The 17,385-nt window shown below is 41.8% G+C and overlaps 1 protein-coding gene across 1 annotated transcript; it reads right to left on the bottom strand.

Annotated features, from left to right (window-relative positions):
• Nucleotides 1-289: 289 nt before the first annotated feature.
• Nucleotides 290-15,006, bottom strand: Sub1 (SUB1 regulator of transcription). Its single transcript, XM_028884419.2, has 5 exons — nt 14,912-15,006; nt 12,644-12,716; nt 9,575-9,697; nt 2,994-3,102; nt 290-622 (listed from the first exon to the last, which is right to left on the bottom strand). Exons 2-5 carry the CDS (start codon nt 12,713-12,715, stop codon nt 543-545), a joined length of 384 nt encoding a protein of 127 aa, XP_028740252.1. The 5' UTR covers nt 12,716; nt 14,912-15,006; the 3' UTR covers nt 290-542.
• Nucleotides 15,007-17,385: the final 2,379 nt, after the last annotated feature.

Raw genomic sequence — 17,385 nt, 5'->3', positions numbered from 1 at the left:
TTCCAAACCAGCGTAATATATCCAAGTAAAGAGTGATGCAAAAAATGGAACATGAAATAGTAAGTTATTAGGAAAACTGAAGGAAAAGTATTGTTGTGGAAAGGAAAATTCAACAAATTTGGTTAGAAAGGAAGAGAATGAGTATGCACTTCACAAAGCAATCCTCTAAGAAGCTCAATGCAATACAAATCCTTCTGAATGTAAAGGCCGCATCAATTATGTGCCTATAAAGATTGTTCTTTTGGCCTTAAACAGTAACTAGTCTTTTGATCAAAAAAGGCTACAACAGTTAAGATTGTAATGATCTGACTTTATTTTACACTAGGTAGAGGGCACAATGCAATTCTCTTTAATAAAGATGACATTTATAGCTTCACTCAGAACATTTTAATAATGCACATTAAAAAAAAGTATTCACCTTACAAATTGTTCTGCAATCCAAATATACAACAGCTTGGAAAACAACATTTAGAAAACAAAAGCCAATGTAAAAAGACAGATTAAAACAACTACAACAGTACAGGTTTGATATGGCTCAGATTTTACAGCTTTCTTACTGCATCATCTATGTCCGAGATCTGTTCCTTCAGTTGGCTCCATTGCTCCATGTTTAAAGAAATACCTAAACAAAGTTTAAGAAATACAAGGTGAAAAATCAAGCTGCTTTGGGGATTTTGATATTCCCAGATATTTTATCAAAAGTGCCACTTTACTTATGTGGGTTTTTTAGTGCTGAGAACAGAATCCAGGCTTCAAACATGCCACATACACCCTCTATTACTAAGCTACTTCACCAGCCCCAAAACTGTCATTGTGAATGGCACAATACTAGAATATTGAGGTCTTATGAGAGATCTATATTGAGATATTAAACTCTTACATTTGTTAATCCCAGGTTCAAGTTTGTATCCAGTTTAACTTCCAACAGTGCATCTGCATAATGTGTTTTGACCAATAAGAACTAATGATAATTTGAAGATTTTCCACAAATATGTACAGGCTATGAGTCAGGACCCAGATTTGGCATAAGACACTGCCATTATTACATCCTATCACTTCCAACGTTTGTTCCACATTTCCACCAAAATTCAAGGTGTTTGACTCTGTGCACCCATTCCACTTTGGGAAACTTCCTAGAGAGTGACTCATAAGAAACATGGTAGAATGCAGAGTTCAGATATAGATTTGAGTACACTCTGGATTCATGTTATCAGGAAGCAAAGCCCAGGCTCACCTTTACTAGCTGCATTTTCTAGGCTCAGTTTCTTAATCAGTAATTGAGACTTACACATCAAAAGGTGATATTAAACTGAGTAATATGAAACCTTAGCATATTAACATATAATATATCCAACAAATAAGCAAACAATATTTTTAGAAAACTGCTGAGGGACCATGAAATTGCAAAGAATATAATAATGAGCAGCATGTAGAAATGGCTTTGAGCAGGCCAGGCGGTGGTGGCGCACACCTTTAATCCCAGCACTCGGGAGGCAGAGGCAGGCGGATCTCTATGAGTTCGAGGCCAGCCTGGTCTCCAAAGCGAGTTCCAGGAAAGGTGCAAAGCTACAGAGAAACCCAGTCTCGAAAAACCAAGAAAAAAGAAAAGAAAAGGCTTTGAGCTAACTGAGTTCCTTCAGTAAATGAAAGAATGAAATCTGGCATTCATTAGCCACCTGGGAAAATCCTGAATGAAAACTCAGACAGGAATTAAACAGCAAACATAAAAAAGGAAGCTTTTAAAACAAACTCCAAAATTGAATGAAATAAGTGCCACTTTTAACAACAGGCAGGATAGTGCTAGAGGAGGAGGCATTTTCTTTCCTTTTATTAACAATCTGTCATTTACTTAATGTCCACAGAGTTTACAACAGTATAGGCAGTATCCCTTCTCTCCTTCCACCTCTTGGGTGCTAGGGATCATCAGACCTGGCAGCAGTGCCTTTTTTACCCACTGAGGCATCATACCTTATTAGCCCAAGATCAACCTAGAGCACAAAACTACCCAAATTTAGCTGGTGTAGTGGTTAATCTTTTTAAAAAGTTTATCAGCATAACCATACCCAAAAACAGATTCACCATAACATTTCGTACACATATATAATGTGTTTTGGTTATGTTCACCTTCCACTCCCCTCTTTAGTAGTCCCCTTTGCTACTCCTGTTGATTACCTTCCTCTTCCCACTAGCTCCCTTTACCTGTGGGTGCATGCCTTTGCCAATGGGTCTCATGAGTGTTGCTCCTAGAGCAGGACTGACAAATTAACAGTTAATCCTGACTGTCAACCTGACAATCTAGAATCACATGTGGTATGTCCAGGAGGATGTCTGCAGACAGGTTCAACTGAAGGAGGAAGACCCACCCTGAATGTGGAAGGTACCACCCACCTAAGGCCCCAAACTTGATAAAAGGGAGACCAAGCAGCAGGCCCCTCTTCTCTCCACTTCCTGACTGGCCCCACGTGACAGCTGCCACGTGCCTTCAAACTGAGCCAGAATAAACCCTCCCCCCTCATCTGCTTCTGTCCCATATTCTGTCACAAAAAAACTGTAACTCAATACAAGTTGTTCAACAACTGTTTTCTAGCTACTTGCTGACAGTGTTCCTACATGCTCAGAGGCTTGGAACTGGCGGAAGCACCAAAGGTAAGAGGTCAGGGACCCACTTGAAGGAGTCTGTCCTAAAGAACACCTGTTGGAGCTAAATCCAAAGGAAACACTAAGCCCAGGATTTTTCCGTTTCTCATTTTACAACTTCCCAAGTAGTAGTAACTAATCTGCCTCAGAACTGATATAATATTAAAAACAAAGTTAAAGTAAGTTAGCAATCAATTTAAAGTGACATTAGGATGTTGTTTTCCTAGGTTTCATTACAAATTGATTATTAAAGGATTAACTAAGTAAGTCCAATTCTTGACCTATACACACCCTACAATAATTTAAGGTAGGTATGCAATCACCATTAACATCAAATTGAAGAAATAAAACCTCACCTTTTCTCCCTGGTTTCATTTCACCTTCTGAGTCCATCCAATATTCTCTAATATCAATTAGAATTTTTCCTTTAAAGTCCCGAACACTGACGTATCTCATCTTCCCAATCTAGCCAAGGAGGGAAGAAAAAAATTCATAAAGAGAGCTGTTCACAATTTGCTGCAGGATAATGCCACTTACAATCCTGAATATAAGTAATCAACTGATAACCAAGAGAAAATCGCTGCTTAAAAGAGACATAAGAAAACAAAGCAAATCTCCAATTTCCACATACGGGATAACATGCACATGACCTATGACATCCAGGAAAATGACTTCAGGTATCTCATTCTCTGCCTTGCCTTGAGAGGGTCTCTTACTGGTAAGGCTAAGCTGGCTGGCCACAGAGAACTCAGGATCTGCCTGTCTCTGCCCCCTAGTACTGGGAATATGGCATCTGTAACAAATCCAGTACCTAATGTGGGTGCTGAGGATTCAAACTCAGATACTCATGTTTGTACAAGCACTTCTACCTACTGGGCTATCTCCCTTCAGTCTCACTTTTAAATTTATGAATATTATTAATAAAATAACACAACTGCTAAAGTAAATAGAATGGATGTCCTTTGACAAAAATATGAGACATGACAAGTTCCAATAATCCCACTTTGGGGTATATAACTCTCATGTACAACTTAACAGACTGGGTATACTCTGAGGAATGCATACTCAGAAGAGTCTCCTGTGTGAACATCAATATGTACTTAGTGAGACAACATACACACTGTGGTACCAATCCTGTAGCACCCTCACTGTATATGTGTTCTATCATTGACTGAAACTTGAGAGGTATATAACCATACATCCAAAAGACTGGCAGTAAGGTTTCCCAAAAGATATTTGCACATCCATGTCTTTAATTGCACTATTCACAACAGCTAAGTAGAAGCAACCCAAAAGTTCATCCTAAGATGAAAACACAAACAGAATGTGATTCACACATGTAATGGAACACAATTTAGCCTTTATAAAGAAAACCCTGTCACATGTTAGAGCTCTGCGCTGAGTGAAACGAACCAGTCATAGAGTTACAGTAATACTCTTTTATTCAACTTAAATGAGATGCCTAAAGCCTAGTGCAGTCAATCGCATAGAAACCAAAAAGAAAAATGGCTCAGGAGACAGAAATAGGTAGCTCTCTGTATGTTCAAGATTAGCTTGGTTTACACAAAGCAAGTTCCAGACCACCCAGCACTACATAGTGAAAAGCTGTCTTTAAAAAAAAAATGTTGAGCCGGGCGGTGGTGGCTCAACATTTAATCCCAGCACTCGGGAGGCAGAGGCAGGCGAATCTCTGTGAGTTCGAGGCCAGCCTGGGCTACCAAGTGAGTTCCAGGAAAGGCGCAAAGCTACACAGAGAAACCCTGTCTCGAAAAACCAAAAAAAAAAAAAAAAGAATGTTGGCTTCACACAAACTATGTGTTTTGAGTGTCCTCACTTTCCAGATTCAGTAAATGTAAGAACAATGTGGTACTAAAGCAGATAGACATAGGTGAAGAGGTAAGAATGCAGCCCAGAAATAGAAACACATTTAAAAACTCACCAAGTTATTTGGAAAAGATCCAAGGTATTCAAAGGAAGATCAGTTGTGGTTTAAATGAAAATGGTCCCCATAAACTCAGAAGGAGTAGCATTATTTGAAAGGATTAGGGCATGTGGCCTTGTTAGAGGAAGTGTGTCACTGGGGGTGGGCTTTAAGGTTTCAGAAGCTCAAGCCAGGCCCAGTGTGTCTCTCTCTTCCTGCTGCCTGCAGATCCAGATGTAGAACACTCAGCTACTCTCCAGTATCATGTCTGCCTGCATGCAGCCATGTTTCCTGCCATGATGATAATGAACTAAATAAAGCTCTGAACTGTAAGCCAGGCCCAAGTAAATGTTTTCCTTTATAAGAGTTGCTGTGGTCATAGTGTCTCTTCACAGTAATAGAACACTGACTAAGACAAAAGTCTACCTAACAAAGAGAATTGAACAAGGAGCATCTTGACCCTTATCTCACATTATATAGAGAATTCTGTATGAACCAACAAGAAAACTTAAACTACACCAAAATACTGGCAAAAATGTTGTACCTGTAAGGTAAGCAAGATGTCGAAAAAAGAAAACAGGCATTAATCATACAGGAAAATATTGATACAAAGGACTTAAAAATTAAAGCCTTTCCTTAAAGAGAACTCAAGTTACCTTAAAGAAAATAAGATTAACCATATACCTAAAAAAAAAAAAAAAAAAAAAAAAAAAAAAAAAAATGCATTAATTCAGTCTCAGCCACAGGAAATTTGGTCTTCTAGATGAGCATGAGTAGCGGGTACAGATTCACCCCAAAAAGGCCTTGGGTTCAACTGATCCTTCTACAACACAATTCCTGCATCTATGGCTCAGGGATCATTGTGCAAGAGGAGACAGAAAAATTAAGATCCAGAGGAACAGAAGTTTTCTGTAGGATTGTGTCTCTTAGAAATGTCAGAGATGCTATACACATGAAGTCTCATCAATGTGGCTTCCCCAACAAGACCTGAACAAGGACACAAACAGACATGCTAAGGCAGAAGCATGAATGCTAAGAAGGCCACAACCCTAGACAAAGAACTAGAAGCAACCAAGGAATGCTGAGAGTGGAAGAAATGGTCTTCCCCAAAGAGCACCCCAATTAGTTATCCAATACCAAATGACCAGCCCTGAAAATACACAAACAAGTAGCATTACACAGACAAAGCAGATTGTATTTATATATTTTGGTATATAAGAAAGAGAAAGAGTGTGTGTGCATGTGTGCTGTAACAATTTAAGAACAAGAAATAGAGGCCATGAATTTGAAAGAGAGCAGGGGAGAACAGAAGGGTTGGAGGGAGGAAAGGGAAAGGGAAAACTATGTAATAATTTTAACTCCAAAAAATAAGAAACTATTTTAAAACAAAAATAATAATCTAATGGGCAGAACTGGAGAAATTCAGGCCTATTACAGGAAACAAAACTTAGCAGCAACAATAATCATCTTACCCCTAATGTGTAACTGAATTAAAATCTACACAAACAAGGGGCAGAAGACAAAGGACAACAAGGCTCCAAGACGGAGACCTGATGCCTGCCAAAGGCTCTGGCCAGCATAGGCCTGCCTCTCTCCTGTCTGTGTTCATCCAATCCATTTCATTATGTCTCCTGGGTTGTTTCCTGACTCTTTTAAACCACATTGTTTTTGTAAAGTATTACATTTTTCCTAAGTCTAAAAATAAAAGATCACTATACTTGGTACAGCAAAGGGCTTATATCCAAAATACAGCCTTACAACACAGTATATCAGTTTTGTTTTTAAATAGGAAAACAAGAAAAGGAAAAAAAAAATTGTTCTCAAAAAACATAAAAATAGCCAAAGAACATGATCAAAGATACACAAAAATCAATACAAAATAAAACCACTTTAAATTCCCAATACATACATTTTAAACTAAATTGAATAAAATGTAAAGACCAAAAACATCGAAGATGCTGAGCACCTAGGATATTATACTGCCAATGACAGAGTAAACCAACACAACTTACTTGAAAATAATGGTTTCTTATAAAGTAAACATATATCTATGATTTAGCAAACAAATATGGTTTTTACCCAGTCCCCACCTCCGCCTCCCAGCCAAAAGTATACATAAAGACTTGTACTAAGAATATTCATGCCAGGCAGTGGTGGTGCCCACCTTTAATCCCAGGACTTGGGAGGCAGAGGCAGGCAGATCTCTGTGAATTTGAGGCCAGCCTGGTCTACAGAGCTAGTTCCAGGATAGCTAGGGCTGTTTCAGAGAAACCCTGTCTCAAAAAAAAAAAAAACAAAAAACAAAAAGATTATTCACAATATTATTCCTAGTAGCCCAAGACTCAAAAAAAAAAAAGCCAAATGTCTACCCAGGGTAAATAGAAAAACAAATTATAAAATAATCATACAAAACGACATTTTAGTACACAACCCAGTATTAGAAAGCCATCTTTAATATAATAATTAATTGCTTATCTGTGTGGGTATGTGTATTTTCTTGATAAAAATGAAAAATATAGAAAATATATAGTCACTTAAATAAATAAAAACAAAACACAACGGACTTACTACTTTCTCTTTTAAAAACCCTATCCTTTATCTATCTTCCTAATGCAAATGATCAAGCCACTATTATTAATAAAAATGCAGGTCTCCTTTAGTAGTGTGCAATCAATGGGACTCTGAAAGCCAATTTGAAAGTAAGAACTATGGTTCCTCCTAGATAACACATTTTCAAAAGATCACCTGTTGACTGGCCTTAGGCCACAGGATTCACAGGAACCTTTCCACATGAGGATTTAAGAACCAATGTAATTTTTTTCCTTAGTGAGAAAAATCATCCCTTAAAAATAAACCCCATTTCCCCCCTCCAAAAAAAATCTGACAAAACAAAATCTTTAAAATGTGGGTCCTGGTTTCTTTATAAAATTAGGGAGTAGAATAGGAAAGATAAAAATCGAGAGACAAGACAACTGTGGTATCACACACTTGTGATCCCATCCTTGGGAGATTGAGAGGCAAGATGATCACAAGTTCAAAGCCTCACTCAGCTACAATAGCAAGTTCACAGCCACCCTAAATACAAGATCCTATGTAAAAGAGCAAACCAAGTTAAAAGGCTAGAAATGAGCGGGACACGGTAGCTATGTCTATAATCTCAGCACTTGAGAAGGAGGCAGGAGGACTGCTAAAAACTCAAATCCAGCCTATTCCACATAGGGAGTCCCAGGCCATGTTTGATGTTATAATAGTCTCAAAAGTGCTACCATCCCCAACTCCCCCTCAAAAAACCCTTCAGATTTTTAACAGGCCTTTTAATAGTAAAATTCCAATGGCCCTGTAAGATCTGCCCTTCAGTCTCTTCACCAAGTACTCCTGATACTCAGCTAGACTTTCCAGGCTTCCACCACAAAGGCTCTGCAATTCATAAACAACCCCAGTTCTTTCCCACTTTAAGGTATTAACTCAATTTCCTGCTCCTGAAAATGCTTCCTTTGTCCACACACTTTGCACAGCTGGCTGAACCTTCACATCTTAAGATTTAAAGGCTACTTCTTTTTAATGAGAGTCCTCACACTTACTCTCTCAAATAATCTGCCCACTATTTCTCAGGCTTTATTGTAATTTTTACTATGCATGTGTATGTAACTGTGGTCCCCTTAAATTCCACGAGGTTACAGACCACATTCCACATGGCTTACCAGAACCTGGCAAAGCCTGAATGAATTACAGAACACAGTAAGCATCCAATTTATTATCCACTCAAAGCAATAATAGCATTTTTTAAATTCCTCATCACATACCTTCACCTATGTTCTCTATCAAGTAAACAAATTTTGATCCTAAATTACATACAAGTCAGAGGATTTAAGCCTGTAACTAATTCTACATTCTGTCTATTTCTTGCTTCCACTACTTTTAGTTTTCTTTCACCATTTTATCTCAACTTGCATCCTCTTCTCTCATCGACCATTTGAAAGCTACTCACACATTGTCATCCACCTCCTCTCTTTGGTTTACGCTTTCTCTGGTGTATGGCTTTTTGGTCAAGCATATGTAGACTCCAACAAGAATAGTTCCCAGCCAAGACTTCCAGGTGCTACTGGACCCTATCAGGTCTACCTCTTCATCATGGGGTCTGTCCTCTGGTCCACTCTTCAGTGCCATCTTTGTAACCATCACTCTCTCTTCCTTCTCAATACAGATAAAAGTCTCTAATTACCTCAGCAATCTCACAGCATCATTTGTTTACAATGCCTCATCTCACAAGTCATTCTTAAACAGTGAAGCAAATGCTGAGTTGCTAAAAACACATAATAAACTCAAGATGCCAAACTAGGCCTCTTCCTGTGTTTTCAAATCTCTCACTTTATCTATTCAACCTTTTCTTTTTCCAGCTTACACTCATACTCAAGGCCTAAACATGCTACCAAGCACTTTACACATAAACTATATCCCTAGCCTTCTGTTTCTTATGAAGCCTAAGTTAGGCCATTTCTCTCAAATACTATCAAATTTATACTTTCCAGCCAAATACTCAAACCTACCTACTTAAATCTGCTTCCCAAATGTACAGTTCTAAATCTTCTTTTGGATTTCTCTAACAATTAGATTTGCATTGTTTAAATATAGCAAAACTAAAGACTTCTAGACTTTACCTAATAGCCCAGAATTGAACAATTTACCTTGACTTCCTATTCGTTTGTTAATAAACATTAGTCCAGGGCTAAAGAGAGGGCTGCTCTTCTAGAGGTCCTGAGTTCAATTCCCAGCAACCACATGGTGGCTCACAACCATCTATAGTGGGATCTGATGCCCTCTTCTGGCAAAAAGTCAATAGAGTACTCAAATACATAAATAAGTAAATAAATCATTTTAAAAATAAAAATAAATAAACATTAGTTAAGAGGATCACAACACATAGATCCTATAATGTGCTATCAGATCAAGACATTTCTGGTGTTCTTCAGATCACTCAAGGGTGTTTCCACTGGACTGAATGCAATCCAACTTTACCTGAAACATGTTATCATCTCTGCTGCTGCTACTCTGCTTGGAAGATGCCAAAGCTCTAGAAGTCTCACCAGGCTTCTGCTTCTTCACAGGTTTTTCTGGAACAACTTGCTTTTTCCTCTTTAACTTGAAAGAAAAGGCAAGAATACACAAATGTCAAGCTCAAAAGACTTCATTACCTTTAAAGAGTTAAAGAACCAAAAAAAATTCTTGATTCATTAAAAGAAAAATATGAGCCGGGCGGTGGTGGCGCACGCCTTTAATCCCAGCACTCGGGAGGCAGAGGCAGGAGGATCTCTGTGAGTTTGAGGCCAGCCTGGGCTACCAAGTGAGTCCCAGGAAAGGCGCAAAGCTACACAGAGAAACCCTGTCTTGAAAAACAAAAAACAAAACAAACAAAAAAAAAAAAAGAAAAATATGTACATGAAAAAATTCAACTATGAATCTAGTCTGCACGTATAACTAATAATTGTTTCTAAACTCTGTTCTCAGAGTCCCCAAAGATACTTCAGACACTACAACAGTGATTTTGTGGCCCAGAATCCATACAATACTTCTTTGGAAGTGGGAAGGGAAGTGACCTAAAATTTTTTAATCAACTTTTGGAAATCAAATTTACCAAAAGCTTTCCTTAAAAAAAAAAAAAAAAAGTATGGTGGTATGCCTTGTAACCCTGAGGTTGAGGCAGAAAAACTAAAGATCAAGGACAGCCTAGGCTATACACAGTGACTGCCTAAAAAAACAATCAAAAACAACATATCTATGACTAACATATGAATACTTACTAACTCCTTGTATATTCCAAAAGAATCTGAACTGTTTTCAAGAATGTATGCTTCCAGCCTGGTCTACATAGCAAGCTCCAGGCTGCCAGAGCTATATAATGAGACCCTGTTGGGGGTGGGGCACGATACATGCTTAGGAAAGGAAGATGATATTTTATGCCAGGTACAGAAAATCAGCAACTCAAAAACTTCAACACAAAGAACACTGAAAATAGACAGTGATATGTTAAGAATAGCACTCAACCTCATAATATTTTAGAAGCAGCCTTTTATATATCCTCATTTATAGAATGAGCTAACAGTTTAAAAAAAAAAAAACCCACATAAGCTCCCAGCCCAAACAGTAGAGGGCAGACATGCTCCTTCTTAGGGGATAAATACAAACTACTATGTTAATGTTACTAAACTTACTTTATTAAATTTGATAAAACTAGGTTAAGAATACACATAAATAAGCTATCAAATGAAAAACATAGGTGCATTTAATGTAAATGCTTACAGGATTAACAGTACTAGGTGAAACAAACTACAAAAATCAGCTCAGCAAGCAAAAGGCAATTCTGTGGACTGGTACATGCCCAGCAAATAACTTCAATATAAATTAGTTATATAAACATACTTAGATGTTACACTGATACAAATTTTACAAAGATTTCTTCAAGTACAGCTAGGTATGGTGTTTGAAGCCTCCTAATTTCAAATTAAATGATATATAGTCTATCTTTACATTCACAGGCTCCAGCTTTCCCAAATTTCTCTATAAAGAGCTCCCCTTTGTTAGATAGTGCAAAAGAGAGGGGAAGAAAAAAAAACTTTAAAAAATTAAAAAAAAAAAAAAAAAAAAAAAAAACGAAGGAAAGAAGGAAAAAAGGGGGAGCTGCTGCTTAAAAAAAATTCATAGAACAGGCCCCCTGTATCCCAGGTGACCTTGAACTTCGGATCCTCCTGCTTCCACTTCCACAGCGCTTCTGAGTGCTAGGCCAGCACCCTACCAACTGCACATCACTAGCCCCGCTTGCTGCTTTAAACATCTGCAAACCGTAGGTCTGCTAATTACCTATTTTCCACAAAACAACTAAACAAAGAAGGATGAATGCAATTTGTTCAATTTCTAGGATATGAATGTCTATTCAGAGATGAGTTTCTATCAAGATACAGCTGTGTGGAAGGAAGTCTTGACCACAAGATGGGTTGCTCCGTCACACTTCACTGATGTGATCAATTAAGTGGAATGAAGTTGACAAAGCAGCTGTCACCTACCCCAGAGAAAGCTTTTTCTGACAAAATGGGGCATGCTGTGCTGACTGTGCTGGATGACTCTATTTACTAGAAGCAGGTAACTTTCAAACTTAAAATGTACCAAAACTAAGATGGGGGGGAGGCCAGCAATGACTGAGAAAGCCATCAAAATTAGTGTCTTCATCCCAAACTTCAGTCATGCACCCCACTAGGGACTTACTACCTACAGATTAGGCAGACTTTTAGGAGTCTGATTTATTATTACTTTGTGTGTATGGCACTTGTGATGCTTGTATGTGGTGCATGAGGTCAGAGGGCAAACTTGGTATAGTTGGTCTCCTCTCCTACCATGAGGAAAAACGGGGACCAAACTCAGGCTGTCAGTTTGGTGGCAAGAGCCTTTACCCACTGAGCCACCTCAGCAGCCTAGACTAAGCAGGTTTCTGAATGACACAGATTTCTAAATAATGGTAAGTAGTGTCTTCGGCCTAATTAGAATCGAGTGCTCCAGAGTCTAAAAAGAAATTCTGTGGCTTTAGGTTACTAAAGGTGCTCAATAGAGTATTTGTTTAGTCTGAGCTGGGCCTATGCTCACAGCAACTCAGGAGGCTAAGGCATGCGGACAAGAGTCCAAGGTCAGCCCAGACAACTTATTGAGACCCTGTCGCAAATAAAAAGTAAACCCAGAGCTAGGGATATAACTCAGCTGTGAGCACTTGCTTGGGATGCACTGGGACCCCAGACTGAACCCCAAGTACAGCACAAAGACAACCTCTTACGTCTGACTTAATGCCTGCACATGAGTTTAGAAGTTCCTACTCCACTCAAGCAGTCCATCTGTCATCTACCCTTACAAAAATACCCTTGCAGATCCTCTTACGTTCTGAACCCAGCATTGGTAGCACAATCCCAGTCCTCAGGGAAACCTGAGGTGGTTGGAGGCAATCAAATCCTATCTAAAAAGACCAATACGCCTTTCACTTCAAAACTGAATGCCAGCATTATAGAGGAATTAATGCACTACAAATCTGGGACAGTAAAAAGTTACCTTTTTTTCAACCTCGCTGTCAGAATCACTGCCTGAAGAGCTTGAAGAAACAAGTTCCTTTGATTTAGGCATTCTGAAAGAAAAATACATTACATGAATAATTTACAAGGTGCTTTATTACCTTCATCTTAGCTCTCTCCCAGTCAAAAATCAAACAAGCAAACAACAACAACAACAAAAAAAAAAAACACCCAAGAAGTTCCATGGCTCATTCTGCCATTTTGTGGTACATTACACTGGCCACATGTATAAATTGCAAATAACAAGCACAGCCAAATACTCAGAGCCCAGTTCGGACAAAGAAAAGCCATGTGCACATTCCTTCACCTCTTTCTCAAAGTCAATGAGTCTTTTTAAGAACTGATGTTAGAGGGGTTATAAAGTTTATGGGTAGACTGTAAGAAAGCAGCTGAGAACAATTACTTTCAAATCAAAAGCAATGTACATAAGTAATTCCACTCACGCTAGGATCAGACCTAATGTAGCTCCAACATAAGACAAACAGCTTGAAAGTGTGATACCTAATTAATCTTGCCATTATTACTCATCTTTTACCTTATTTGTATACACTAATTTTCACTTTGTGGCCACACTATCAAAATAACAGGTAATAATCAGAGTTCACAATGTTAAACACAGTTCACAGTATTTTGCACTCATCTTTCTACTTTGGTAAGTAAGTAAAATCTGAGGGCTTTATGTGCAGAGCAAAACTCACCAGAGAGACACAGCCCAGCACTTGATGTTTACTTGGTGCCCAACCAGAAAACGAAGAGCAGACTATCTTAAATCTAACCCAAATTTCAAGGAATCCTAAGGCATGTCCTAACTCCTTTTCAAGATTTTTATTCCAGGTGGCAAGAAGCTAATTACCAAAGTATCTTTTTCTCTCTCCATCTCAAGACTATTAGTTTCTATATGGCCTAAAAGGCCTAATAAACACAACACAAAAAGACTTCTGATTCCCCCTCCGACGTCAAAAAAATTATAACCCAGCTCTCTAGACCAAACTGGCATTCAATGTTCCAGAACATAAGGCCAAGGCAAAAGTGGGCTATCCAAACCCTGACCATTAACTCCAAAACGCTCAGATCAAGCCAGCACGACCATACTGTTCTGAACACAACTGGTCAGTCCATTAAGAGTAAACAGCAAGGCTCAGTAACCAGGTTCATCCATTTTCCTCTTACTGCTGCTCCATTTCACAACCCAGTCGCCCAAATCAAGTTAGTTTCCCATGCTAGCTGTTCACGCAACTGGCCAAAAAAAAAAAAAAACCTGTTTTGAAAAGAGAATTAACCTGAAGAGAAACCATTTTCCATCTGTAAACTGCCGGCCTTACCTATCTTCCATCACGAAAAGCTGTCTAGGGAACTGAAATGATTTCAAAGAACCACGTCATTATCTAACCTAAATCTACCCAATAAGAACACAATGTCAGGGTAACTAAAGCCAGTCCTTTCTTTATACTTTGACTTGTAACTTTAATGAAGCTTTACTAGGTTGCTTTTTTTTTTGGGGGGGGGGGTGTCGGGGTAGGGGGGAGTGATTCGTGATTCGAGCAAATGGTAACTTAAAGGGGTGACTTGCGTGGGGGAGGAGCAGAGACAACATCGCAGCACGCAGGGCCCTGGAGGGTGGGAAGGCGCGGGGCGCCTGGGGAGTTGGGGGTAGAGGGGGTCGCGCGGCCCGGAAGCTCCTCCAGGCCCGCGGCGAGGGGCTGGGGCTCCAACCGGTCTGGGGAAGGGGGCGTGGGGCGCCGAGAACGTGCGGGTGAGGAGGGCCTGGCGCCAGCGCCATTTTTATCCTCGCCCGGGAGCCCGGCCCATGTTCGCCGGAGGCGCGCCCCCCTCCCCGAGGCCCGGCGGGGCCACCGTCCCCGAGGCCCTCCCTTCCCGAGCCGGTGGTCCGGGTCGGGGGTGGAGGGAGGGAGGGGGGTCGGCGAGCGCAGCCTCAAGGCGGATCGCCCGCGCCTCCGCCCGGAGCCCCGCCACATTGTCCTGGGCACGCGCGCCAGCGCGCGCGCGGCCACCCCTCGCGGCTCCCCGCCCGCCCGCCCGCTCGGCCGCCCGCGCCCACCGCCCCTGGTCGGCTCCCGGCGCGGCCGCCTCGCGAGGCCCGGGGCGCGGGGGCGCGGGCGAGAGCGGAGGCCCGCCACGGCTGCCATCTCTCGTGGCCGTGGCGGCCGAGGGGAGCGGAGGGTCTGCGGCGGCCGGGCCGCAGCCTCGAGAGAGGGGCCCGGGCGGGAGGGGGGTCCCGCGCACTCACGCTCCGCTCCTGCCGTCCAACAGCCGCCCGCCCGCTCGCTCGCTCGCTCCGGACTGACAGGGAGCCGGAAGTGACGGCGACTTAGAGGCTCTGGCTCCGCCCAATGGCACCAAGGACACGTGACGGGGGCGTGGCCTTTCCGCCCAACCGCCGAGCCGGCCCTTTCCAGGGCCTTAAAGGGACCGCCGCGGAGCCCGAAATGGATGCTCCTTAAAAAAAAAATGGGAGATGGCGCCGCGGTGAGATGCCATAGAGACTGGGCCTGACCCGAAAGAGAGTGAGGTACAAACGGAACATGAATGACGGGGCTTGGCGCTTGCTAAGTAAATGCTGTCCTGAAATGAAGGAGCTATCCTGAGAAAGAGCAACGTGCTGACCCATTTGCCCACAAATCTTCCGGTTCCACCTTTAATGTGTGACTCGGGCTGCCAAAATCAGAGGAAACCAGCCAGAGGCGCAGTATTTAATTCCAGAAGGTCCAGGAAATCTTGCAGCTCTCCTAAGCCGCGCAACTCTTATTCCTAAAATGAAGTTCTGGGGGTGCAAAGTAGGGCTTCGAATATCAAATGCCCTCTGTGGGCTCATGTGCTGGGGACCTGGGCTGTCAGCTGATGGCCTTTTCAGGAGAGATTGGATCCTGAGGGCTCTGATCAGTGAATTAATGCCCTCGTATAGTCATAATATGATGGCATTATGACGAGGTGGCCGAGAGTAAGCAGAGCCTCGCTGGAGAAGGTCGGGGTGTGTCCTTGGAGACTGTATCTTACCCTGCATCTCTTTCTCTCCGCAGCTTTCTCCTCCACAGGTTACCATGGACTTAATGTTCCGACTCACCGAATAACAGGAGCTAAGAACTATAGGCAGAAACTGGGAGCCATACTGAATCTTCACCCCTTTCAAGTTGTCTACACACGGATGCAGCGTCCAACAGAAGAAATCTAGTCCACAAGCAGACTGTTTAAGATGGGTGTTTGATGATTGCCTACTGGAGCCAGCCCTGAATACAGAGCTGTGTATCACAAAGGTTTACATGAAGCATTTTACAGATATTGATCATGGTAACACTCCAAAGTTGACATGGCCATTGTCTCCGTGTTACAGAGCCACAAAAGTTAATAAGTGATGCAAACCCTGTCCTGACTCACACCGATACCTACTAAGGGTAAGGAAGTGCCCAGCCCTCCCACACTGAGTGCAGTGCCCAGCTAGAGCAACACTGTCAAAAAAAAAAAATGAAACAAGGGAGGACTTGTCCAGGAAGGTCTAAGCACAGGCCAATGTACCTCTAGGTTGCCCTGGAGAACATCACTGTGGACAATATGGAGGGATCTGCCAGGTGCTGAAAATACCTCCGTGTGGACTGTGGTGTAGCTAGAGTTTTCCTGCCTTGCCCACAGTCAGGTCTGTCACCCGCCAGTCCCACAGCCACTCAGACCCAACCAAGTAAACACAGAGACTTACATTGCTTACAAACTGTATGGCCATGGCAGGCTTCTTGTTAACTGTTCTTATAGCTTAAATTAATCCATTTCTATACATCTATACCTTGCCACGTGGCTGGTGGCTTACCGGCGTCTTCACATGCTTCTGGTCATGGCTGCGGCTGGCAGTGTCTCTCCGCCTCAGCCTTCTGCTTCCCAGAATTCTCCTCTCTCCTTGTCCCACCTACTTCCTGCCTGGCCACTGGCCATTCAGTGTTTTATTTATTGACCAATCAGAGCAACAGATTTGATATACAGACCATCCCACAGCACTGTGGTTACACAGGAGTACCAGATATAAAATTTCACTTGCAGTTTGTGCTTCTTACAGTGTACAGGTCTACTTCAATAAACATTGAAATAAATAAATCTGTTAAAAACTGAATTGTAATCTGGCACAGAGGCTATAGTTATAGCAATAGTAGAGACTAAGATGGGCCACTCAAGGCCAACCTGATCTCAGCTAAATCACCTTTCTTCAAGCTAAAATTTTACAGCAACTAACACAACTGAACACTAAGGGGTGTGTGGGGGGGTGATAAATCTAATTCTTAACATGTTTAAGATTTAGAATGTGGGGCAAAGGGGAAGGAATGTCAAAGGGTAAGAGAGGAACAGAAGAGCAAAGGAGGGAGAAGAACTCCAGGAGAGAAGCCCTGTCGCAGAGGTACCAGAGAAGGCAAGATAGGGGTAGTAGATAAAAACCTGAGAAAGCACTGGAATCTTCTACATAGGGAGTTACCCCAGTCCTGTGACCCCCCACCCACTCCACCCTCATGGAAGAAGAATGCTATACTGGCTGGGCGGTGGTGGCACACGCCTTGAATCCCAGCACTGGGGAGGCAGAGGCAGGCAGATCTCTGTGAGTTCGAGGCCAGCCTGGAACCTCTACAGAGGGAGTTCCAGGAAAGGCGCAAAGCTACACTGTAGCTGGAGGGCTTCTCTCCAGGTTCCCCAAGCCCCGCAATCCCACAATCCACTTATAAAATAATC

The sequence above is a fragment of the Peromyscus leucopus genome, chromosome 11 (genome assembly GCF_004664715.2).
Source record: "Peromyscus leucopus breed LL Stock chromosome 11, UCI_PerLeu_2.1, whole genome shotgun sequence".
In the NCBI taxonomy this organism is placed as follows: domain Eukaryota; kingdom Metazoa; phylum Chordata; class Mammalia; order Rodentia; family Cricetidae; genus Peromyscus; species Peromyscus leucopus.
Note: the sequence above shows the minus strand (reverse complement) of the source record. Positions and strands in the feature narration are given on the sequence as shown.